At 42.7% G+C, this 26,796-nt stretch overlaps 1 protein-coding gene across 1 annotated transcript in view; it reads left to right on the forward strand.

Annotated features, from left to right (window-relative positions):
- Positions 1–26,796, forward strand: part of LOC138513089 (uncharacterized) — a 410,124-nt gene that overhangs the window by 237,867 nt on the left and 145,461 nt on the right. The window contains exon 4 of the mRNA XM_069627758.1: positions 24,051–24,377. Coding sequence (XP_069483859.1) covers positions 24,051–24,377 — 327 coding nt within the window. The remainder of the gene's footprint in view (positions 1–24,050; positions 24,378–26,796) is intronic.

The following is a 26,796-nucleotide window of genomic DNA, read 5'->3' on the forward strand; positions in this document are numbered from 1 at the left end:
GCTCAGCTTAGGGCCCAATGGCAGTGCATCGCGGACCGTGTTAGTGCCTTGAGAAGCGCACAGCTGATGATTGCTCGAAGCATTGGAATGACCTCCGACGCAGAGCAAAAAATAAGCAGGCTCCTAATTGCGCCTCTACGGTTTGATTTTGATGTGTCAGAGGGAATTGTCTCTGGCCCGTTTCCATTTGTTATGGTGCACTTTGTGACAGTTGTGTCATATGTTGTGCATTTATTTTGTTGTTTTCACATTGCATGCCATGGCATGGTGTGTCGGGCGGGTGACATGGGGTTTGGGAGGGTTTAGGTGACATACCAGTATTTGGATGTGCTGTCTTGCAGTGGGGTAGTGGATTATGCACCTTGAATGTGTGCCTTTTGGTCACACGTGATTGGGTTTGTGTAAGTAGCTAGGGATGCACACAATGTAGCACTTCCAAGGACACATTCTCAGGGTGATAAGGTTGTGACAGTTGACTGTCCCTTTGTCATCATCGATTGTCACCTGGAATGTGCCAGGCCAGTGTGCACTCCACAGGGGTGGGATTTTAGGTGAAAAATTGAGCCACAAGCTGGTTACAGGCTGCCTCGCCACGTGCCCTTTCCCCTCGCAAGCGCAGCAGGCATGCATGTGGATGGGGATGTGGGGGCACCACCATGTCAACCGGTACGCCCCACCGTGTTGCAACATTGTACAGGACACATGCTGCCACAATGATCCTGCACACTACTGGGGTTGCATATAGTAGCTGTCCACCAGAGTGGTCAAGGGAGCGGAAACGTGACTTCAGCACTCCAAATGTGCTCCAATATGGCCCTGGTTACAATATGGGCTGCGTTGTATCTTACCTGGGGTGGTGTTGTGGGGTTCCGTATTAGCATCATCATGTAGGTGCTAGAGGATAGGCACTGTCCCCTGGGGAGGTGATAGGGGTTGTCATTAATTGGATTTGTCTATTTGTCTGTGTGTGACATGCATGCATGTGCACAGGCATTTGTATTCACCAATGAGCCATGTGTTGCCATGCCTCCCAGCTTCCAGGTCCTGGTTTAGGGGTGACATTCTGAATATGAACTATCATGGGTGGACTCTGGATAGTTTGCATAGACAAAGGTGATGATTCACTTGGCATCGCATACAACCTGCACGTTGATGGAATGCCAGTGCTTGTGGGTGCGATAGATGGGCACAGTGGCCCTAGGTGTATGTAGGGCCACATGGGTGCAATCAATGGCACCAAGCACTTTGGGAAAGTGTGCCACCCCGTAAAAGTCCTGGACCACGGCCTGCCTTTCTGCGGGTGTTCTAGGCATGTATATGTGCCTGCGGACTGAGTGGCGTGCAGTCATGATTGCCAACACCTGGTGTAGGCAGCGTGACTGCGTGGGCTGTGAGATGCCACCAACTATGGCAGTTGTCCGCTGAAATGACACAGTGGCCAGAAAATGCAGGACATTGAGCACCTTTTCCAAGGAGCTCAGTGCTTGGGAGCACCGGGTGGGTGATGTGAGGTCATCCTCCCACTCAGTGACCAGGTCTAGGATGATATGAGGTGGAAACCTATACCTGCCATAGACCTGGTCATCAGGCATCCCAAAAGGCTGGTCCTGGGTAAGAAAATGCAGGGCCTGGCTATCCTCCTCCTCCTCCTCCGGTGTCCCACGATCACTGCTGCGAGGAATGGTACATTCATCATAGCTGTATACGCATGTTTGTTGTTTGCGTGCACTTTTATGCATTGGCTTTGGTGCGGAGAGGCGCTGCCACCTGCTTTCGCCTGGCGTACGTGTTTCCAGGTTTGCACGTTTTTTGCCACGCACCGCTGAGCCCTGTTCGATTCCATGAATACGTGTTGTTAGCGCGTGTGTGGGCGTTGCGAGGATTTTACTGCGGTGCTTCCCCATAACGCCCACATTTTCGCGTGTTGTTCCCCCTTTCACATGTTACGCCCCCTTTTTATGTGTGTGCGCTGGACCATATTGCGCATGGCGTTCATTTTGTCGCAGTGACGTGTTGGACCCGCACGGATTAAGCGCATGTCTCAGGTAAGCCACGCGCAATGTGTTCCATGAATACGTATAACCGTTTTCGGAGCACATTTATCCCATGAATTACCCTGTATGTCAGTGAAATTATGTTATGCCGCATACAAATTAGCTCTACAACACACAATTAACTACATATGTACATCTTTTTTACTGAACTAGTCATTCTCATTTTACCAACGACTCATACAAGCACATACGCCAGATCTTTTAGCTTACTGACATGTTGGAGTTTGCGTGGTCTAGGAAACCCCCCCAACAGATAAGCCCACACTGTATCCACCACTGTCTTGATCCCTTTCTCTTCCCGTCTATGTGCCACTTCTCCCAAAAATCTGTCTATTATTGGACATGTCCAGAACATGTGCGCCAATCCGTCATTTTCTTTGTCAAATTTGGGGCATGATTCTCGTCCTGCTTTTTTGAATTTAGCTATCCTTTGGGGTGTCATACATGCCCTGTGGGTTATATACAACTGTATCTGTTGTAATCTAGCGTTTCATGACACTTTTTTATGGTACCCTTGGGCTCGCTCCCACATCTCATCACTCATTGGGGCACCCACTTCCTCCTCCGTGTCCTGCCTCAGTTTCACCACTTCCTTTCCCTAGACATCATCAGCTCATATATCCTGGATATCTCATGTCCGCCTTCTGCAATATCATATATTGTATCTATGGTGGCATCCGGTTGATCTTCTAGTACCACTTTGGACCATGGGCCTCATTGCGAGGTAGGAGTTAGCCATGGTGCTATTAGCACCATGGATGCCCCCTTACCGCATTCCGGATCCGGGTTCTTGAAATGGGGACTTACCGGTCATTCCGACCTTGGAGGACCCGGTGGAGAACCATGCCCCATTCCCATTTGAGCCCCCATTGGGCTCAATGGGAGTGGGGATGGAGCTAATAGCGGGCCTGTTGTTGGCTCCCTGGTCCCTTAGCGGCACCCGCTAGGGGCGCCTGGTAAAACCGGGTGCCCGTGGCGGGACCCGCCAAGGGACCTCAGAATACGGAGGTAAGGGGTTGCCAGGACCGGCATCCTTACCGGTGCCGGTGGCCCCTTGGCTCCAACCTCGTAATGAGGCCCCATGTCACTTTGATTTGCCGCACCACCCTGTGGTATGTGATATATTGTCCCCTATGTATCCCTGTTTCTTCCTCCAGCATCTCAAAGTCCTTTATTTTCCACTCCTGCCATATATCTCCCATTGTAGCTATCCAAACTGTTTCCCAGTGCTTCCTGATCAGCATCCTTAATTGCTTTTCTTTTCCTACCAATGAAACTAGTGGTATTTGCGGGGAACACAGGAGTGGATTAAAATCACGGCAGACTCCGTGGGATGTGCCCCATTAATCCTTCTTGACCTATCCGCCGCCTTCGACACAATCAATCACTCAATCCTCCTTGACCGCCTCTACAACCTAGGAATTCGTGGAACTGCCCTCAAATGGATAGCTTCATTCCTCAAAGATAGGTACCAAATAACGCTACTCTCCACCTATTCCTCCCAAGCCCGCCAAGTCGACACGGGAGTCCCACAAGGAGCATGCCTATCTGCCCTCCTGTTCAAGCTTTACTTGATCACCCTCCCACCAATAATTTGTTCACACAACATCCTGTGTTACAACTACACTGATGACACTCAACTAATTCTAAAACTCCTGAACTCAAAACCCAACTGCCGACCTGACCTCGCCTTCTGCCTCCTTGACATAGAGCTCTGGATGACCCAAATCCACCTCTTGTTAAACCCCTCCAAAACTGAAATCATGGTATGTGGAAACTCTGAACTTCTTCCACACCCACTACCCTGGCCATCCGCCATGGGCAACTCACCGACCCCCTTTAACTCAGTAAAAAACCTTGGATGCACCCTTGACTCTGACCTAACACTTTCGCGCCAAGTCAACAACGTTTCAAAGTCCTGCCACTACCACCTTAAAACTCTTAGGTGCATCTTTCCATATCTCTCCTTTCCCAACAGACTCTCCGCGGTCCAATCAATTGTTATATCAAGACTGGACTATGCAAACACCCTCTACCATGGAATCCACGCTTACCAACTGAATACACTTCAAAGGGCACAAAACGCTGCAGCCAAACTGCTACTTGCGCTCGGCCCATCTCCCAGCCCTTAAGACTCTGCACTGGCTTCCAGTGGCCCGAAGGGTGGCTTTCAAAACCTTATGCATTTCTCATCAAGCATTGCATAAAACCGGACCTCAATATCTTCAAGACAAGCTAAAACCCTATCACCCTCCACGTACTCTAAGATCAAGCTCAGCCAGCCTCCTAGTCATACCTAAAACAAACTCAGTCAGGTTAGGCGGATCATCATTCTCAGCCTTGGCCCCCACGCTGTGGAACGCACTCCCACCCCACATCCGCCTAACTGAAGATCTAATGTCTTTCCGCAAACTACTGAAAACTTGGCTCTTCCTCTAAAACCAACCCGTACGCAAACTAACCCAAACAGAATAACAGCATCTCAATGACACCAATCCAACAAACTACTAGATCTTGAATAACAATAAGACAAATAACAATACAACATCAAGATCCATGCGAGAAATCGACAACTAATAACCGCTAATATAAACTAAAAGGACAAACAGAATAGAATTAGTAAAGTAAATCAAAGCAGTGAAGTGGATAAAAAGAATAAATCGTACGAAAATAGTGATGAGGTTTAAATTAATGAAATGGATGTAATGAGTGCAATGGACAAAATGAACAAAATGGGCGAAATGAATAAAGAGAAGAGGATGGAAAGATGAATACAAGAGACTGATGAGTACACAGACTGATGACTCTGACTGTATGAGTGCATGGCATAAATGGAAAGTACAGAATAGATGATTCAAGTACATGAGACGGGTGTAGTGGATGAAATAGATAGAGAGCACGGAACGGATCCTGTACGTATGACAAGTGACATGGCCTGAATCGATAATGCATGATGAATGAATGAAGTGAATGGAGCGGATGAAATCGTTAGAATGGATGAAGCGCATCGAACGGATGAGTGCCTGAGCGGATGAATGCGTCGAGCAGATGAGTGTGTAGATCGGATGAGCGTATAGAACGGATGAGTATGTTGAGTGGATGAGTGTGTTGAGCGGACGAGGGTGTAGAGCGGATGAGTGCGTATGAGCGAACGACTTTGTAGAGCTGATGAATGCATATAGCAGACAAGTGCGTGGAAAGAACGAGTGCATAGAGCGTGATGAGTGCGGGGAGCATGATGAGTGTGCAAGAGCGGAGGAGTGCGCAAGAGCAGAGGAGTGCGCAGAGCAGACGAGTGCGTAGAGCAGACGAGTGCGTAGAGCGGATGAATTGTGTAGAGCGAAAGAATGCCTAGAGCGGATGAATCCGTAGAGCTGCTGAGTGCGTAGAGCGGATGGAACGGGTGAAGTATGTGGACGGAATCTGTGACGTATGTAGATAGAACGAGTGATGTATGTGAATAGAGCGGGTGATGTATGTGGATGGAACGGGTGGCGTATGTGGATGGAACAGGTTACGTATGTGGAGGGAACAGGTGAAACATGTGGATGGAACGGGTGAAATATGTAGATGGTACGGATCAAATACGTGGATGGAGTGCATAAAACAACTTAGAACACACGGAATGGATCGGAGTACATGGAACAGATTCGAATACATGGAACGGACTAGAGTGCGTGGAGCGGACTGGAGTGCATAGAATTGCGCGACTTATATGGAATGGTGTGAGTGCATGGAACATTTGAAAGGGCATGTAACCCATCATATCACATCACCACGCTTACTCTCTTCTTTACACCACCATTCAACTAGAACACAGAGATACTATGACACCATTCGGTATAGCTGTTCTCATACCAACATCTTCCTCATACTACCCATCACTCTAACTAAACACTGCTGGTTACACACACCTCAGCCAGGCATTCTCTTCAGGCCTAACGCAGCCACAATCGGTCTGGATAAATCCTGCCAGAACGAACACATACTCTTGATCTCTCAACCACCACACCTACCGCTAAGAAGCAGCTATTACACGAATGCCACACCAGCTGCACACATATCCGATGCTCACAAGCCCCTTTGACTCTCTCTACTCTCTCTACTGACTTGAACTCCGGTTCCCAAGGGCGTTCAACCTACCAGCGCCTTCAGACCATACCAATGGTACATAAGGCGCTATATAAATGCAAAGTAACATAACATAACATCCTTCCAGGAGCACCCAGAGTTGTAAATCATTTTTGATGAACAGCACTGAGAGGGTAAACATGGCTCATTCCATTCCTGCACAGCTGAAGGTTCCCTTTAACACATACTCACTGTTCATACTACTGTAATCTTTCCAAGTAATGATTCATTCTTACATGGACAATATCCGCGTATATATTGTGGCTTCTGGGGATGGGTGGTCAACTTTCAGCCCCTGCTGGGATGCCTGAATACTTTTCAAAACGGAACTGGAGAGCACCGTTTGCAACTTAATGGTAGTACAACAGAGGTGATTTTATTTGGTATTGGAAAAATTACACTTTTTCAGAACATCAGTACCCCCTTTATTTTAGCCATTATCTACCTTCGAGAATACTACAGATTAATACAGTAGATAGTAGTTATTACCAGCTACAATGTCAATGGAAGATAATGCCATGTCCTTCACAGCACCACACTGGGACAGTTTACAGAGCTGAGGTACATTATCAGCTCAGTTCAGCTGACTCCTTCAACAGATAACCTTCGGAAGGCTCAGAATGATCAGGATCAAAATAGTCATCAATGCAATCATTATTGTGCATTTCTTCATGTGCTGATTCATTCATTTATATGATCTTTTTGTGTAATTAATCATCTTTTTCCTACAGATAAAATACAGAAAAACGTAGGGCCTGATTTACAAAAATGTTTGTCATGAGACTTTTCCATGTTAAAACATTTGTGTGAATCAGACCCTTAGATATTTAAGTATTTGATCATTGTGGTCATATGATTATTGATGGCACATTTCCCTGCTTGCCATACTTATTTTCCGCATTTTTGTGCGTTTGGAAAAATTACATGCCTTTTACACATATAAACACAAATACATTGTTACACACATAAACATACATTTCTTAACTATACATTTCTTAAAAAGTTACAAAAAATATCTTTCAGCTTTAAAATACCAATCATCATTACATGAGCAGATAGTGATAGTCATTCAATTCAATTCATAATTTTTGAAAATCTGCCCCAGCCTAAACTCATACTTTGTCTGTAAACCAAATAGCCTTCCTGTATATGGACAGACCTATTTAGCCGGACCTTGTTCCGTGCTTACCGTCTAAAGGTTTAGTTTACCGGCAGCAGTAATGACCAGGGAATCACCCATAACAATCATTGACCAGAATTGGTCTGAAAGGTGCCCATTCTTTTTGTTTAGAAATCCGCAATAACCGTTCCTGTACTGGAGAAGGAGAGCTTTGCAGCCAGCTATATGTCACGCTGTTTCTTTTCGGTCAGAACATAACCTGCATTTTCGACTGTCACAGGGAATCCTGTTCCATGCGCCAATGTATTCTTGTACCGGTAGTATATTAAAGAGCAGATATTCTATAAACCTGCACAATTTTACACTCGACCATTTAGTGAGGTAGCTTTGTGGGGTATTCAGTGGAAATCCCTGCTTTGCAAATTCAATATATCTCTGTTTTTGCTTAATTGTTCTGTGTTTTCCATTTTATCATTATGTACTGACTTTAATTTGAGCTCTTTTATAAAGGGCTCTGTGTCAACCACCTCTGCCAAAGGCACATTTATTGCATCAAAATGTTGACTGTAAAGCTTAGCTTGTTATATGCTTGATTTGTCCGAGCTCCCTTTGGTCTGCAATTAGCCGTCTCGTATGATCTACCAGGGTGTTTCTTAGAGTGAGGGCCTCGTCCGCTTTCTGGATTGTTCTTATGTATAGAGAGCATCTAGCGATCTACACGCATGTTTCCAGACCCAGTTCGAGATGCAAGGCCTCGACCGGTACTGTCTTGGGCTCCCCTAAGATCGATCGAAGTAATCTGCCTTATAGTTGGTCCAACCATTTTACATATTTTCCCGGGAAGATTTCCAAAGCGTATAATATTCCGGGCACCATACTTTTCACACATGCCTCACTCATAGCCGCGATGTTTCCCCCACACCTCATATGCACACATTTTGTAATAACCTGCCATCTACCCAGAATTTGGATCTGTGCTTGCAGCCTGTATGCATTGCTGCTAGGAGACGCTAGGATAGGACAGACAAGGTATAAATATGAATCTACCACTTCGAGTTTAGTCCCTCCTAGATGCTATCTACATTTAAGATTTCTTTGTTGTCTCCCTCCCAGGATCATAACTTTGGTCTTGTTCAGGTTGATCTTTAACCCATTGTCCTTTGAATATTTTTCTTAACTTACCAAGGATCTCTGTAACCCCAATGTGGTCTGGTCCATGAGGACGGTGTCATTCGCATAGCATAAAAAGGTCACAGATTGGCGGGCTAGTTTCGGGGGAAAGTTAACACATGTCTGCAATACATTGCATAGATCACTCATGTATAGATTGTATAACGTTAATGCAAGCATGCAGCCTTTTTCCAACCCCAAATGTGTGTCTAGCAGATGTGTTAGTGTTTCAGATTGTGATGTTCTTACTGTGACCTTGGTGCCTGTATATAGTTCCTTGATAAAGTGTAAGAGTGTACGATCAATGCCCCAGGATGAAATAAAAGATTACAGCCAACAAAGCTCTCCCTTGGCGACAACTTTTGTAATTTTCTGAAACAAACTAAAGTTAAATAACTGTTGTTGTCAGCATGAGTAATTCCCAATAACTGTGTGGCTATTACACAGATTCACTGTAAGAAAATAAAAAATTGGGAAACACTTGCTCAAATGCGCCAAACTTATTGGTAAATTGTTCATAGGTGAGTCAAAGTCTTTGGTGATATTGTTCAAATCTTCTTTATTATCCAACTTCAATTCAAATCAATAAGCACACTTCATGTATTTTCTTCAATTCATTTCAATGCATAAATCATATTCAGACAGTGTTAGCTTCACGCCTTTAATCAAAATAAATTCTTGTTGTGCTATAGTTGCAATATAATTCCTAGTCTCAACACGTGTTTCCCCATTGATGTTGTCAATGGTTCTTCAGGAGATGGAACTAATTTCTATCAGGAAAAACAGAAAGAAAAGCGGGCTAAAAATATTTTACTTATCCGTTGTACAGAAAAAAGAATAACATTTAAAGCTAAATAATTTCAATCATATTATTTGGGGTTTTCTATATGCAAGTAGTATAAGTTTTTTTGACTCACCCTGTTCGTATTTATAAACTTTATGTCCAATAATTGGTAGTAGGTAAGTATGGTATTCTAGTCTTCTTATTTGAAAAATAATTTTGAATCCAAATTTCGCCTGTTGTTTAAATTATCAAACTTTTGTTGTGTCAAAGATTTGCTAAAGGAAGAGAAAATATAGAAAAAATAAATAAGAAAACTTTTTCAATTAAGTTTTGTATCCAGTGAGAAAATAAAGGCGGTGGAATAAAGATAGGGATAAAGTTTTGGGCTTGGAGCTAAGCATAATGCTTTCCTATTTTATAAAGCAAGAGTTTCTTACCTTTTTGGATCTCAGTATTTTTGTGAACCCTGCAACACCATGATAAGCTAGCAGGAGGTAGCCAATTCGAGTTATACATATTGTTTTGATTGCGTGCGCTATTTATGCGGTTAGAGAAGCGCAGTGACATCATCACTCCGCGCTCCACGTGATCACGCGTGGCGCGATGATGTCATCACGTAAAGCTGTGTGATTGTCAGCCATTTTGGAATGGGAATGGCATTACGAAAAAAAAGGGGCCTTTTTGTAGCAGAAGTGAAAAACTGTTTCTATTATTTACGTGCGTGTTTAGTTTGGTTAATTTACCTATTTAGGGAGATATTGTTGTTACAGTTTAATACCGAAAGGGATATTCAGAATTGGGTATGGTTGATCTTAAGCTTAGGTTTCATTGACATAGCATGACGTGTTGTCATCATCTTGTAGAGCTTCGTAGTGGGCAGCCATTTTCAGAAATGGATAGCAGCGCTAGGTCGCTGATATAGTTTAATATGGAAATACAAAGGGTGACACTATATTGAGCTTACTATAACGTTCCTGTTCTCTTGCAATGTCATTAGATTAGTACAGTAAAACAGATATTTATGGGGATATAGAGATTCAATATTAGGTGCACATTTTTTGGTACTAGTAATTCTTTGTCTTAGATTATATAACATTAACTATAGCATTAAATGCTTATTTGTGATTTGTGTCAAGTAGGTCCTGCTTGAGCCATAAATGATTGTTACAGTCTTTTACTGATGTGCCTCAGATATTATTAACTGGTTCCAAGTTTTCATTTTTTTCTGCTTTGATCAATTTAAATAAAATATACATTAACATTCAAAGCCCAACATACCACCCATACAGATATGTTAAACATATGAGTTCACAACCAGTTATACATTTCTGTATCACAATTTAGTCCTGACATACATGTGCCCATAATGCAAATCCATTTACATTCCTTTTTACGTAGTAGTTCTTCCTTATTCCCTCCTGTGGGGAGGGGTAGCACAACTTTCTCCAAACCAAAGATTTTTAATTTTGTTAAGTCAAATGTTGGGTGATTTGTAATGATATGAACTGAAATGGGAGATTGGAGGTCTTTATTACGAATTGCTTGTATATGTTCAAAGAGTCTCACCTTGAATTTTCTAATCGTACTCCCAATATAAAGTTTCCCACATGAACATTCGATTCCATATATTACAAATGGTGAATTACAGTTTATCATTTGATCAATTGGTTTTATTTTTCCATTCGGAAGAAGAATGTCCTTTTTTCCTTGATGTATGAAAGGGCATAGTTTGCAATGTCCACATTTGTAGGTGCCTTTAACATTAGTTTGAAAAAACATTTTTCTTTCATTCGGTATTGGACTCAGGAAGCTCGGACTGACTAGATTTCTAATAGATGGTGCTCTCCGAAAACAAATGCTCGGGAAACTGTCCAAATATTGTTGCAGACTTGAGTCTGTGAGAAGTATGTTCCAATGATTAGTTAATATACGTTTGATTTTTTTGGCTTCTGTACTGTAGGTTGTGATAACTGAATTATGGGTCTGAAAGTACCACTTTTTGGTTTATCGATGAGTAAGGAGTCTCTTGAAACTTGCTCTGCTTTGTTGATAGCAGTTTTGATAATTTATGATCCAATCCATAGCCTCTCTGTTTAAATTTGTGATAAGTGTGTTGGAGGTTGTCTTGAAAAGTGAGAGGTGGTCTTCAGTTCCTTTTGATTCTGAGGATCTCCCCATATGGGATATTGTTAATGGTATGTTTAGGATGGTGAGATGTGGCAAAAAGGAGACTATTGCCCACCGATGGTTTGGTGAATAGTTTGGTCTGTATTTGCGCATTTTCCACAAATAATTCTAAGTCAGGAAATTCAATGTTGGTTGCACTGACTGTTTTAGTAAAAGATAGATTGTATGAATTGTTGGTAAGAGAAGTCACATATATATTTAAATCTTGAATATTTCCTTCCCAAATAATCAAAATGTCTATGAATCAACCCCAAAATTTGATGTTACTTTGAAAAAGCGGATGTTTCCAAGCATGTTTATTTAAAAAAAAAACATAAACAAGTTAGCAAATGCGGGGCAAATATGGACCCCATTGCGGTACATTGGAGTTGTTTGTATATGTTGTTGTCAAAAATAAAGATGTTGTTGTGAAGGCAGAAGTTTAGCACTTCGATGATGATTTTATTCTGCTCAAGAAAGGAGACTGATCTTGTTTTGAGAAAGAACATTGTACTTTCCAGGCCTTTATCATGTTGTATACTAGTATACAGCTGAACAACGTCTAAAGTAACAAATAGGTATTTGTGTTCCCATGGGATAAGATTGATCTGCTGAATAATATGCTTTGAGTCCTTCACAAATGAGGCTAAACTTGCTGCCAATGGTTGTAGATGTGTGTCGATGTATTGGGAAGTATTTTCAGTTAAAGAACCAATGCCATTTATTATCGGTCGGAGTGGTGGAAAATCCTGGTATGTTTTATGGACCTTAGGTAAAAAATATATTGTTGCCATGATAGAGTTATTACAAATTAAGCCATGATATTCCTTGTCATTGAGGAGGTCTTGTTCATACAATGATTTTAATGTTGAGTTCCACATTGTTTCTAAATCCTGTATGGGATTGTGGACTAGTTTTTCACAACATTCTGGTATGTTTAGGTGTTTGGAGCCTTCATTTATTTAATCCGTTCTGTTAAATAGAAGTATTTTTCCTCCTTTGTCCGCTGCCTTTGTTACCACTGTTTTATCCTCCGTCAATTCTTTGAGAGCCAATTTTTCTTCCTTAGTTAAGTTATGCGTACATTTTGTATGATTGTTACTCAGATAGTTCTTTCTTAGGTTGCTGCTTACTGATTTGTGAAAAATGTCTATTGCGTTATCTGATGAGAGGATGGGTACAAAGGTTGATTTCGGTTTGAGACTGGTTTCTTCAGTTAAATATGTAGATTTTCTTACTGTGACCTTGGTGCCTGTATATAGTTCCTTGATAAAGTGTAAGAGTGTACGATCAATGCCCCAGGATGTTAACTTTTCCCACAGTCTGGGTCGGTTGACACGATCGAACGCACATACGTAATCCACAAGAGAGATATATAAGCGAGTACCAGGTGTTTTCTCAGTCTCTGCTAATATTAGCTTAATGGCCCAAATACAGTGCACTGTGATGCAACCTTTGTGAAAACCCATTAGGGTCATGCCAAGCAATCCTCTATTTTCACACCACCTTTTTGGGTCTCTTAAGAGTATTTTTGCAAAAATGTTGCTGATGGCGTCCAACATCGCCAGCAGTCTATAATTCTTAGGTTAATCTATTGGGCCTTTCTTGTAAACTGGTATAAGAATAGAGGATCGCCAGCTGTCCGGGATGTTAGCACACTCATAATAGCCTTGAAGGCTTGGCAAAAGAACTTCGCCCACAACACCGGATCCCTTTTGATCACAACATTTGGTAAATTGTCTGCTCTGGGTGCTCTGCAGAGCTTTGATTTTATGATTAGTTGGCATATATCATCCTCATCAAATGCCAGTTGACCTAATCCTAAAAGCTCCTACAATTTATGAGTTTGCTCTATTCTTTCTGCCTCAGTACCAAAGGTTTCTCTAATATATTTTACCCAGGAAGCTTCAGTGATGTTCACCAGTTCCTGGGATGCACTTTTTGCTATACAGCCGGAGTTTGCTGTGGCGTTGCCCGGAGCTTCTTTATGGTTCTACTTTCCCGCTGTGTCACAGCTCCGCACAGCCCACACAGACTGCCCACACTGCCACTCTCCTCCACTACGCTCTGCTCCGCTCGGCAAATCAGCAGAGTTTTTTTAAAGCAACTCCTCCTTTTGAATGGTAAAATACAACAGATTGCTTCCAAGGTAGTGACTGCCCAGACTGCCACTCTCCTCTGCTATATCTACTTTCTGCTGTTACTGGCTCATGTGTTTTACAAAATGAATTACAGTGACATATTTTCAAGTGGCCCATATGTTTTCTTGGTAAACAAGTGGCCATCATTGTGTTGTTGTGCGGGCATTTATATTTTGTTAACAAAGCACTTGTTTTTATAACAATATATCATTTCAGCTCTTTCTGGAATACGATGAATTGTCATCAAGAACAGCTGGTTTATCTTGGTAAACAACTATAATTGTTAATGAAATAATCATTTTCATGTGGCTTGTTCTGAACCTGTTTGTAATTCCTATATATCTCATTATGGAATTAATGTGTATTACAATAGGTGAGTCTATATATTCACAAGTACATACCCAGACATAGGGGTGTGTATATACAAGATATGTGTACACCTGCATATTGACATGTGAATGGATATTGATGCCTAATTTTCAGGGGTGTATAATCTGTTTGTACACCCGTTTATTTCATCTCAGTAGAATGGACCATTCAATCATCTTCTTTAAACCTGTCGGATGTGAATTCAATTTCAGAATCCAAAGTTGTTCTTTTTTTTTATCAACGATGGTATCAATATTTCGACGAGATCTTGTTTCAACAAGTTCAAAATGCTCCATTCTAAATTCCCTACAATATGTGATTCTTCTATATAGTGATTCACCAGAGGAGCATTCTCAGATTTTTCAGAATCTATGTTCTGAGATTCTCTTGTTCATGGGTATGTTTGTTTTTCTAATGTATATCTTTTGAAATGCGCATTTGATTACATGAATTACAATAGTTGTTTTACAGTTTGAAAATTCTCAGAGACTAAAGCGAAAATTACCACATGAGAAGATCTCACTCCCCTTAGTATATTTGCATGCTGTGCACTTTTCACAGGGGATATGGCCCTTTAGTTTTGGTAGGCCTCAGATATTAATGAGCATGTCCGCATTTACAGAATCATTTGTTCTCGATGCATGTACTAATGTGTCTTTCAGATTCTTTCCACATTGGAAGCAGATCTAGGTTTCTCCTTGAACCAAAGGACGTTTTTTAAGATATACACCAGTTTTGGGGAAAAGTTGCTTGAATTTTAGAGATTAATTTATTATGCGTCATCACACATGTTATTTTGCTTAGTCTCTTGCTTGAGCTATTTTTCAGTGTTAAAAGTTGTTTTCTGTCATAAAACCATGTTTTCTTTAGGGATCAAGCAACCATTTTCTTGGGTTGCCCACATCAATCAATTTCTGTTTTTAATGTATTAGCTTCTAACAAGTAGACTGTTTTTGTTTTACAAATCTCAAGAACTGTCCAGAGTGAAATTTTTCATGCAACACTTTAACGTGTTGACTTTGGAATTGTAAAATACTATTTTTGTCTGTTTCTTTTTGATAAAGAGTAGTGTTTAGTTTATTTTCTACTGTCTTGATCATGATGTCAAGAAAGGGCAGCATCTGTCTGATTTCTGAAGAGAAAACTTTAAATTGGGATTTCTTGCATTTAGCCATTCAGGAAATTATTGTAATTGATTGTGGCTATCTTTGCAAAGCATAAAGACATTGTGTATGTATCTTTTCCATACAAGAATATTCTGAAAACAAATATTTTTTTAATAAAATATATGTGATCTTCCTCAAATATTGCCATAGACACATGTGGAAGACTTGGAGCAAATGCTGCACCCATTGGAGTCCTTTTGTTTGGAGAAAGATGGCTGCTTTAAACATAAAGAAAACCTTTATGTTTACAGACAGTCTACAATAAATGTAATGGGACTAAATGTGTCAAATCCCTATTATTTAAGTATTATCATTTCCACTGTTCCCTGTTGTGGAATGCATGTATACAGTGATTCTGCATCGAGGGTTACTAGAATTCCTTCGTTCTGTTTAAAAGGCAGGTCTTCTGCCAAATTTGTAACATCTCTAGTATTCTGTAGAAAGGATTTTGTTTGTTTGGCTGGTGGTTTCAAAAAGAAATCTATGTACTTGCACAGTGGTCCCTCTATAGGTGCCTATTCTGACACTATAGGTCTCCCTGGGGGGGGGGGGGTTCAGTTAAATGTTTGTGTAGTTTTGGGAATATGTATAGGACCGGGGTCATTGCTGAGTCACAGTTCAAAAATTCAAATTATTTTTTGTAAATGATCGTCCTATGCTGCGCCATAATTGTTAGCTCATAAATGTCATGTTTAATTTCATTCCTTGTTTCAAGACGTTTAAAATATTCTTCAGTGTTAAGTAGCCCATAGACTATCTGATTATATTTTGAGGCATCCATAAGGGCTATTCCTCCTCCCTTGTCTTCTGGTTTTATTATAATGTTTTCATCCATTTCCAATTGTCTCAGAGCACTCCTTTCATCTTTGGTTAGATAATTGTTGAACTGGAGTCTTTTTAATTAGGATTTTATGCATTTCTAGCAGTACCATTTTCTCAAATGTTAGTATCTCTGGAGGCATCATAGCATCTGTGGGTATAAAGGTGGAAGAATGTTTTAACCCTGCAAGGTTATCTTCACATACATATTCCTTATCCATAAAATAAGTCTGCAATCTGGTTTTTCTAAAAAAAAAAAATAATCCATTGTTGCATTTTAATCTGAGTGTCTGGCGAAGTTTGGGTAGGTACAATGGATAACCCTTTTGTTAATAAAGTGTACTGAATATACCCTGCACTCCCTGATTTGTATGATTCATATTTGAATATAATGGTCTCCCCCTTGTTTGGTCTTTTCCTAAATAAACTCTTTTTGGAGGTGCTTGGTTATGGGAATTGTTGTGCTTGTTCTTCCCACGAGGAGACACTGTTAGAGAATTCTGAGCAGTTAACCCACTTTCCTTGCTAGGCGTTCCTATGTTCACAACTTTGGTTTATATTTGAACATAGTCAAATGATAAGTAAGGGTAAATGGTTTCCTTTTTAAAATCTTTTTGTTGAGGGTTTCTGTCTTACATTTTTCAATGTTTCACTTTGTTCATTAATCTGTGCTAGTTTTGTCCCTGCAGCCTGATCCTTTGGTCCCTTAGAAGGTTGAGGGTGATTCTAAATTCATGGTGCACACCAAAACAGCGGCATGGAAACACCTGGATTGCAAACAGAAACTAGTTGCTTTACCATTTCTGAAAGGTACTTTTCTTTCAGTAATTGTTTAATGCATCTTGTGCATATTAGGCCTCAAATGACGGCTTTAACCCACACCACACCACTAAGAAGTCAAACTACCAACTGCGCCTCCTCACAGGTATTCTTCCTTTCCTCACCTTCCCCCTGAAGCTCACGGTCTCTAGAGCTCTGGTTCTCTCTAGGCTGGACTACCGCAACAGCTTCTTTCTAAATCTGCCTGCTTGCTTCTACTCTCCGCCCTCTGCAACTCATCCAGAACAGGACTGCGAGACTTGTCCTTGGCCTCAAGCCCAGGGATCGTATCACTCCAGCCCTGAAATCTCTTCATTGGCTGCCTGCCAAAGGCATCCATAAATCTACAGATAGGACACTGTTGGTTTATTTTTTTTAAGATCCCAGTGGCTGCAAAAATCAAGTTCAAGTCCCTCTGCATTATCCACAAGGCCTTCTGGGGCCTGGGTTCTCTTTACCTCCAACTCTCTCTTCGGAAATATCTTCCTACTCGAGCTCTTCGCTCCTCCACCTCCAACTCGCTCAGGGTCAGTCGCTTCTCCAAGCAACAAGTTGGTGGTAGATCGCTTTCTTTGGGTGGGGCCTCCCTCTGGAACAGCCTCCCTGCATCTCTGAAACTTGAGCTTCTCTTTGCTTCTGCCTTGTCTCTTCCTCTCCCCTGCTGATCTCATGTCTGATACTGCACTGGTCACCTGGCTACCCTCTGATTTCGGGCCCAGGTTCCTGCCCGCCCAGTTGCACACCCCCACTACTCCCTAGCAACCTTTGCACTTGTGGGCGTATCTGCAACCCCACAGTCCCCTTACCTGCACTTATTGGACACCTGCTGTCTGCACTTAATCCTTGCACTTGCCACCTGCTGGCCGCACTACTGTTGTTGTTTGATCCAGTGTACGGCACCTGCCCTTCCTCCCCTTCCCCTGACATTTTTCCTCTCCTCTACCCTACACTTGCGCAATCTCAATGTCACTTGGCCTAGTAAGATTGTTTGTCTCTGTCCTCCCTCAGTCCCCCTCCCTTGCCTGGTCGCGCCTTGAAACACTTGTGTATGGGCGCGTTATAAATGCCATATAATATCATATCCTCTTGCCATACTTATACGAATTGAGTAGGCCTGTAAACAAGGGGTGCACAATTTGTTTCGCTGGAGGGTCGAGCGTACCACACAAGTACCGTACAATGGGCCGAACTATCCATGGGAATGAACTAGTAGAAGGCATATCAGTGAGTGATTTCGTTTTTTTCTTTTCGCAATAAAAAGTATGCACTTACTTGTTTGACCTGTTTCAGGTTAAACATGTATAAACAGTGCTTCCATTCTACCTTTTTCAAAGTGCATCTGTATTCACAAATAAAAATAATATTGCGTACAGTATTCTGCTGATTTAGTCTATATTTTACCACACTACCTAGCCATCAAGAGTGGGGGTTTACCCTAAATTATCATCTGTATATTCCCTAATAAATGTCCTTGTACACTCTTTACAAGGACTGCCAAATCAAATGAACACCTGCAGATCCTATTCACATCCCTACATCCTGCCCCCACACTGGCAGTGCATCCTACATACCATGGTGCTATTTCGTTAGGAAAATAAAAAAATGTGGAAAAGGTGGGCACCATCTGAAGTTTAATGAAAAAATTATTAAGACAATATGTGAATTCACTTAAGTTTGGTGAAGCTACCGTTGCATCTCATAGGAGCTGACCCTATGTAGCCCAGAGACACCTGAGCTCAATCTGAACAACCAAGGAAAAGCCAGGTGACGCACACTCAGCTAAACACTCACTCCCAAATGATTCCTCGGATGAGGAAACATATTTGAGAGCGACTGTTTAGCTGAGTCTGCGTGAGAGCGACTGTTTAGCTGAGTGTGTGTCACCCGGCTTTTCCTTGATATTTTGTTCGGACACATGAAATGACAATGCATGTCACCAAATACCAGGCCGGTCCCCATACTGGGGTGTGTCCCTGTCAATGCTACACCACTATTCACCTTCAAGGTGTAACTGTTTTATTACTAGTAACAAACAAACACGTGCCTCAGCAACTCTGCTGCCACTGCTTCCTCCGTTCCTGCAACTCCATAACCTGCTGTCATAGAAATGGAAGAGGGACACCTATGTAGCCCAAATGTGCATGTGTCACTCTTAATAGAGCAAATCGAAATATCTTGCATTCATGAAACACAATCACAGTTATTTCTTTTATAAAACAAATTATTATTGATTTTCGTCACAAACAACGTGATATAACTCAAACCATTGAAACCACAGGTCAATCATTTCATGTTCAAAATCAAGATGCATCCTCCACCGCCCTATTACTCCAAAATTCAATCCTTCTTCTCCCCTTACCGCCCCGCTCCCGCATGCCCACCAGACTTACTCCCCATAACAGCCTATCAGTCTCCAACCATTTAGCCCAGGTTTTTTGATACTTTTGGGAACACCCCATGTATACTCTCTTATCCAGTTCTGCACCATAGTCTGTTGCCTCGAGCCATTGAAGGAATCTGGGAGGCGCACAGGTGCCACACTCTTTCGCCAACATCTTTTTGCCCTGGTCCAGGCCGTCCAAAGCAGTGATTTGTCTCTGGCGCTAAAGCCAGAATCTCCCCATACATTTAACAGAATCAGCTTATGGCTGTCTGGTATAGTCTCCCCCACCATCCCTGACATTTTCCCCCTCACCCTGTCCCAGAAGGAGTTCACCACGGGACATTCCGAAACTAGGTGGTAGAAGGAAACCACACCCGTCCTACACTTTAGACACATAGGGTCGGCAGCCCGGCCCATCCGGTTTAAGTGGTCTGTACTATAGTATACTCTGTGCAACACCTTGTATTGAATCAGTCTTAGCCGCACCATGATGCTCGCCTCCCTCAGTGACCCCAATGCCTCCATCTAATCTTTTTCATCCAACTGGCTAAAATCCCCTTGCCACGTGTCCCTCAGCTTTGTCAAGGGCTTAGATGTGAAGCTATTTAGCATTTGGCATAGCTTCATGATCCCCTTCTCCGAGATCTCCCCTTCCATGAGATTGGCTTCTACCGGTGACCTATCCAGCATATCACACATGTCTGTCCCTTCACGGGACATTTCATACTGCAATGAGATGTATGTATATCGATCACCTTCCTCCAACACGATCACCTTCCCCCAACACGTATTGCTCCTGGAATTGCTCAAAAGGTGCAAGCTGTTTTCTGAGCCACAATGTTTTCTAGACATACAATACCTCGGTCCTGCTACCTCTGCTGCTGACCCAATTTCCAAATGGGTGCCTCCTTGGTCATCACCACGCCCCACCACATTGTCTTCAAAGCGGCCCCTCGAGAGTCCAACACACTTGCTCCCGACCCTGAGAGCTCATTGTCCGTCCTGATGACATATATCACTTGCAGGGGAGGGACAATGCCAATTTCTACCAGCTCTCGGTCTATGTGAGGCCACCCTTTCCCACCGAACAGCCATATGTTAACACTATCTGGGAGGCACAATAATAGTGTGGTACATTCGGGACCCCCACAGCATCTTTAATGCCACCCGCTGGACCTTATCTGCCCATATGACGCCTCTCTGCAACCGTTCTATGGTCCGGATAATCCTGGGAGGAACCTGTGCTGGAGCATTTTGCAAGACATTTAGGAGTCTTGGTAACGCCATCATCTTGAACAAGTTTGCTCTCCCAACCAAGGATATCGGCAATGTTGCCCAATGTTTTGCATCGCTTCTGAACTGGTCCAGCACCGGGTCTAACTTATTCTTGAGAAACTGTGCACTCCCTAGTCCTACCTTGATGCCCAAGTATTTAAAGGATGACTGCTCTATCATGAGGGGGCATCCCTCTGGGATCGCTGCAGCTCCTTCCTTGATCGGCATTAGGACTGACTTCTCCCAGTTGACTTCCCCGAATTCCCGCAAGACCTCCATAACCCGGGGCCCTGTGCGTTTGGGATCTTTGAAGTCGACATGTACATCGTCCGCATATAACGATATGTGGTTCACGCCCCAGCCCCATGCTTCTCAAAACCCTGCACCCGGGGGTCCATTCGAACTTGCACCACCCTGGGCTGCATAGCCAGCAGAAAAAACAGTGGCGAGAGCGGGCAGCCGTGTCTAATCCCCCGTTGGAGAGGGAGGCCGCCGGAGGTTCGCCCGTTCACCTTTACCTGAATCTATCCATAACTGTCCACAGGTGCTCCCTCTGCTTTCTCAACATCTATCGCCATGACTACGTGTGGGACCTGTAGGGAGGGGATCGCGTCCAACGCGCTATGCAGGCATCTAATGATCATTCTATTCCCCTGCCCAGTACAAACCTGCACTGGTCCAGGTGAATTAATGTGTTCATTAGTGGCAGCAATTTGTTTGCCTCCCCGTTAATCAAGGATATGGGGCAGTATGATCACCATTGGTCCACAGGTCTCATTATTTATGTATAACCACTACCAGGACATGGTCAGAGGTCAACCGGTAGAGTTTTGTGTCCAAATCCCTCCAGAAACATTGCCGCCATTTCCTCCGTTGGTTTCTGCCCCACTAGCAGCTGAAGAACAACTTGATTGGCATCACAGTCAAGGGGCAGTGGCTTTATAATAACATATGATGTGAAAGGAATGGATTTCAAGTAAATCTAAGCATTTCGCTTCCTTTGCTAGGTTTTTGGGCCTCTTCAGTGAGTGCTTCAGGCACTGTCAGTTGTTGATGGGGTGCATTCAATGTGGCTCTTTGACTGTTAATTGTCATGCATCACGGACCAAGGGTGACCAGAGTATCCTTCCCATACCTCCCGTGGGCCCCAAATGTAATTGGTTCAGGGAGGTCACCCAGGCCCAAGCATCCTCTTGGTGGGCCCCACAGCCAGGCAGGGAACTTCTTCACAGGTGAACAGACAAATTGTGTTTTTTCATGTCTCTTTGAGCTATTCATGTTGCTAGCATTTTACATACAGCATGTGAGAGGAAGTCGCGGTTTTGCATAGACAGCTGATATACATTCAATTACTCTTCAGAGAGGTTACCTATCAAACAGCACATGTGATGTGCAAATAGTATTTTAGATATGTATGCATCCGTTTTCTAGGTGCAAACCTAGATCACTAGGAGCAGTGGTGCACAGACTAACAAACCAACATATAATCTCTGCAAATGTACAAAACCATTATACATTTTCACCATATAATTATAATACATGTTCACAATCAATGATCTAAAATAATCACAATTTACATTTTTCTTAGAACAGACCACTCAGAGAAAAAAGCTTCTACCTACACAGGAAAACAATTCAATAGAATTCTCAGCTTTTGTCAAAAGATTAGAAGTTTTGAACTGATGTGTAAAGTAATTGGAAAGAAGGTTAAGATGTCCGTATTGTTAGGCCTTTTGCATATTATTAGTCAAGCTTTTAACAAATATGTCAGGCGTTTCTATTCTTACTCTACCTCAGGGCCACATCATGGTTCTTTTGGATAGATTATTTCCAGATAAGAACCCGTTTCTCAGAGGGCTGCTCCAGCAATGTGCCTGATGAAGCTCAGCCTCAGTACACAAGACATCTGCTGGACCCACACTTCTTCTATCCATCTAGGTTACACTTGCAGACAAGGGGGTTGCTAGGTCTGGAAAATATCTGAGGCTATGCTAATGTCTGGACCGTCTGGACTCAGGGCTAGCTAGCCCTTAGGTTGTAGCCCCTGGGCTTCTATTCGGGGCTGCAACCAAAGGACCCGAGGCTATAGCCCCCTCATCCACCCTCTAGTAACGCCTCTGCTTGCAGAGATGGACTAGTCTGCTTGTAGATTTCCTGACGAGCCAGTACATTTAAACAACAGGCACATGTCAACCCTTTTTCAATGTACTGCTTCCCTGGTGTACATTTCAGTTAGCCAGTTGCAATTATTTTCACTGGATCAAATTCGGTTATTTGACTTCCAGTGGACTGCTGCAAAAAAAAGATTCTAGAGAGCTAGAAAGCGGCAGAAAGAAAGAAAGAGAGAGAGCGAGAGAGAGAGAGAGAGAAAGATAGAAAGAGACAGAGAGACAGAGAGAGACAGAGAGAGAGAGAGAGATCTAGCTATGATTATATTTAATTGCACTATCACACTTAGTTGTAGCTATTACATTCATCAGCCTAATGATCATATAATCATGTCAATACAATGTTTATTTCACAATTCAATGTCTTATATTATCCCATCAGACATATTTAGTCAAATGCCCAAACATCTATATCTCGAATTGGATCCTGTTGAAACTATTGGCAACTGATCAACTGATAATTATAACAGGATTGATGAGAAATCTCCTGGTCTTCTGATAGTCCCATCCGCAAAGGCATCCCTAATTTCACTTTCTCCCCCATCTCTCCAAAGGCCTACTGTGCATTACATAGTTTTAAAAGCAAGATACACATATGTCAGCAGGCCTGTTAGAAACATAATTTCCCAAATTATAGCTTACTGCACCACAACCTTTTCCACGTGATGGTCCACTGTTTTCAAATAGAAAGATAACAAGACAAAGCTGAGGCTTGACAGATGGATGACCTGGAAAATAGATAGAAGCAAGGCAGTGAACCTGATCCACAAAGCTTAGTACTGGTGCAAAACACGAAATGCCAATGGACATCTCTGATGTGTACCTGCTACTGTACAGTTGATTCACAGAACCTAAAACCTGAGCAATATCGGAGATGGGCGGAGTTGCTCTGCATTTCTGAGATGCGCTTCAGCAAATCTTTGTGAATCGCATTTGCAAGTGAGCATCTCAAAGATGATTCAGGCGTGTCCAAATTGGCTCCACTTTGAAGCTTTGTGAATCATGTAGACAGTAGCAGGTGTTATCAGAGATGTGCCTGGACATCCCCTTGTTTGCTTTATATTTCTGAGAGTCAGGCCCACAATCCTCATGAAATAATGGATAAGTCTGAAGCATTCTCTGCACTCTTCCCGTGGGGAACTGGGCTGCCTGCTTGTTTCCCTTCCAAGCAGCCATCCATGTTTTCCAGATGGGTGCATAGAAGCCATGATTGAACACTGAAACACTGGAATCATGTGCAGTGTGGATTCAGATCTCAGAAGAACATACACACAATTGTGCACAACAGGGACTATGCATTTGCCTTGTAAGCTTTGATCCGAGTCCCTCTTCTATTTTCTGTTGTGCGTGAAGTGCATTTTACTTTTGAGTGAGTTACACAAGTATGAGTAAGAGCTGCTTACCTTTTGCGAATCGACCAGATAACCATTGCTTATAGCCCACTTTTAATTTCACGACACTAAGCATTTATTTTTGGTTCGTCAGCATTGTCTTTCCAGAATGGTGTCTCCACTGTGACGGCGATGAGAGGTGATTCTGTGAATCTCACCTGTTCCTGTGGGCGCAATAACCTGACACGATTCCGTGCTGAGTGGAACTTCCTTGGTAGGCATGGAGAGTTGCCCAACCCAAAATCCATGGAAAATATAAGCAGGATGGCGACCATCAAAGAACCAAATGAAGGGATCTCAATCCTGGAAATCACAGATGTGGACCTCAGTGATGCTGGAATCTATGCCTGTGCAATCCATGTTATTTTACCACCTCCAGCGCTGAGCTTCAAAGGAAATGGGACAAAGCTTGTGGTGCATGGTAATGTATTGCTTTTACAATATCTTCTTAAAAGTCAATAGTTTCCTGAGAATAGTCTTGCAGATATCTCTGCATCTTCTATACATGCTATGTATATGCTATGTACCTTTATCCCCATGTTATCTGTATCACATGTCTACCCCTATCCATCCTGTCGCTTTATATACGTATGCCGCTATGTACGCCCCCTGTCCTGCTCTCGTGCTTGGTTGCAGGCGCTTTACTGATAACCACCATATCACACTACTACGCTTACTCTCTCCTATACACCATCACTCAACTAGAACACAGCTATACTATGACACATTCGGCCTAGGTATTCTCATACTAACATGACCCCACAAACACCTCATCATCCTAATAAAACACAGCTAGCTGAGCACATACTGGCTAGTTTAGGCGTCTCCTCAGGCCTACCACAGCCAGAACTCAGTCTGGGTGCCCACCCTCCAAACTGAACACATCCAACTGATTTCCTCAGCACCACACCTAACGCTAAGAAGCAGCTATCATGCAAAACCACACCAGCTGCACACATATCCGGTGCGGCCACGCACCAAACGACACTCTCTCTCTACTGACTTGAACTGCGGTTCCCGAGGGCATTCAACCTACCAGCGCTTTGAGGTCATACTAATGATACATAAGGCGCTATATAAATGCCAAGTAACATAACATAACATAAAGGACACTTGATTTACAAAGATGCTGCTTCAAAACTTTGCGACTGCAAATTACAATTTGCATATCCCTATGAAAGTATGTTCTATGTTTGACAACAGGCTGGACAGAGCTGTCTAGGCTTAGTCATTGAGCACAGTTTGTTTGTACTTTTCAGACAGTAGGTTTACAGGGCCAAATGTCATTTCGGCAAGATTACGAGACATCAGAAGTGACATTTGACACGCTTGAGCCACTGGTGACAAAACAGTAAATTGCACCACATACCATGTGACCATAATGATATTACATGAAGTCATATGAGACAGACTGTATCCCTCATTAAATCACAGAAAATGGATGAAAAAATACCTACACAAAGGGTAAAAATGTAACTCCGCCAGCGCCACCTATAAACCGAAACTATTGCATTACAGTAGAAATAGGGGGAAATGCACATGAGGAGGGACACAAAGCTAGGTGTTGTTTGGTTATTTTCCCACCCATTGACTGCCCGTGGCCATGCTAACCCCTACGGCCTTCCCACGCAGTTCCTGTCCCTGCCCCCCCCCCAAGACACTGCCTCATGGGAAATCTTTGAGCTCGCTTTAAATCAGTCCTTACCATCAAACTTTGCGCTGAAACTACATGTCAGTGTTTTTTAAAAGCGGCCTTTTGAGACTTTTTTGTTTTTAATATAGTTTGTATTTATTATATCTGGTGGTGACAATACAGAAAACATTGTATATGCCCAGTGGTTGTTCAAATCTATAGCATACTACAGACAATTCCACATTAGCACCCTGCATCATCATTACTTCTAACTTCTTCCCTGTTCAGAGGCTGCAGCTTTTCAGAGATAGTCACGAAAGTCAGACCATATATGCATAGGGCTACATCTAGGAGGCAGAAGGGTTATGTATACGTCCTCCATTTCATTCTCCCAAACAACCTTCTGGGAGTTAATGACTTAATTGGAGCTGTAAACACACTGCTGGTGGAATAGAAATGCCTCAACCAGGTGTGCCTTCATGTACTCGATGTATACGCACTATGCATGTCCTTCATGGAAGTCTTGATAAAAACAAGCATTGGCAAAGCCAACAGTTTTGGCTTGTGTATAGGTCTTGGGAATTTGCCATCCAGTACTTTTAGATGCCCATGTACTCCCACTATTTTGCAGCTGCTGTCATCAATGGCCAGTTAATTCCTCTATGGCAGTGCCTGGCAAGTGCCTTTCCCTTGCCTACACAAAAGCCCAGACTGTTAGCATTACCAAAGCTTGTTTCAATTTCGAGTGCACAATACAATGGGGAACTGTAGGAAAGGCTATGAGCAAAAGAATTGGTGCAGCATACAGTACATTGGGTATTAACATTTAGTACTGAGGACAACAAGGGATGTGACATTGGGTACTAACAATTAGTATATGGTCAATTGAGTGGGCCAAATCTGTTAGGCCACGGGCTGTTACAGTGCACAGTGCAGCTGGCACACAAACAACGCTGCCTGATCATGGCCAGTTTGAAACAAATTGCATAAAATGGAAAGCTAAACAGCAGTCTTTCATGAGACAGAACATGCAGTGTAGATGCAAAAAAGGCCTTGTGTGCAACAGAAAGAGAGAAAGAAAGAATTAGGTGTTCTGCCGAATACTGTTCAAGGGTCATTTAAGGCTGCGTGTTACAACGCAAGTTGAGGGGTTGCAATGATGAGCCAGGAGACCAGGTTGGGTTAAGAGACTTTAGTGGGTTCGTGG

Source organism: Ambystoma mexicanum, chromosome 12 (assembly GCF_040938575.1).
Source record: "Ambystoma mexicanum isolate Mex_15411 chromosome 12, UKY_AmexF1_1, whole genome shotgun sequence".
Classification (NCBI taxonomy): Eukaryota; Metazoa; Chordata; class Amphibia; order Caudata; family Ambystomatidae; genus Ambystoma; species Ambystoma mexicanum.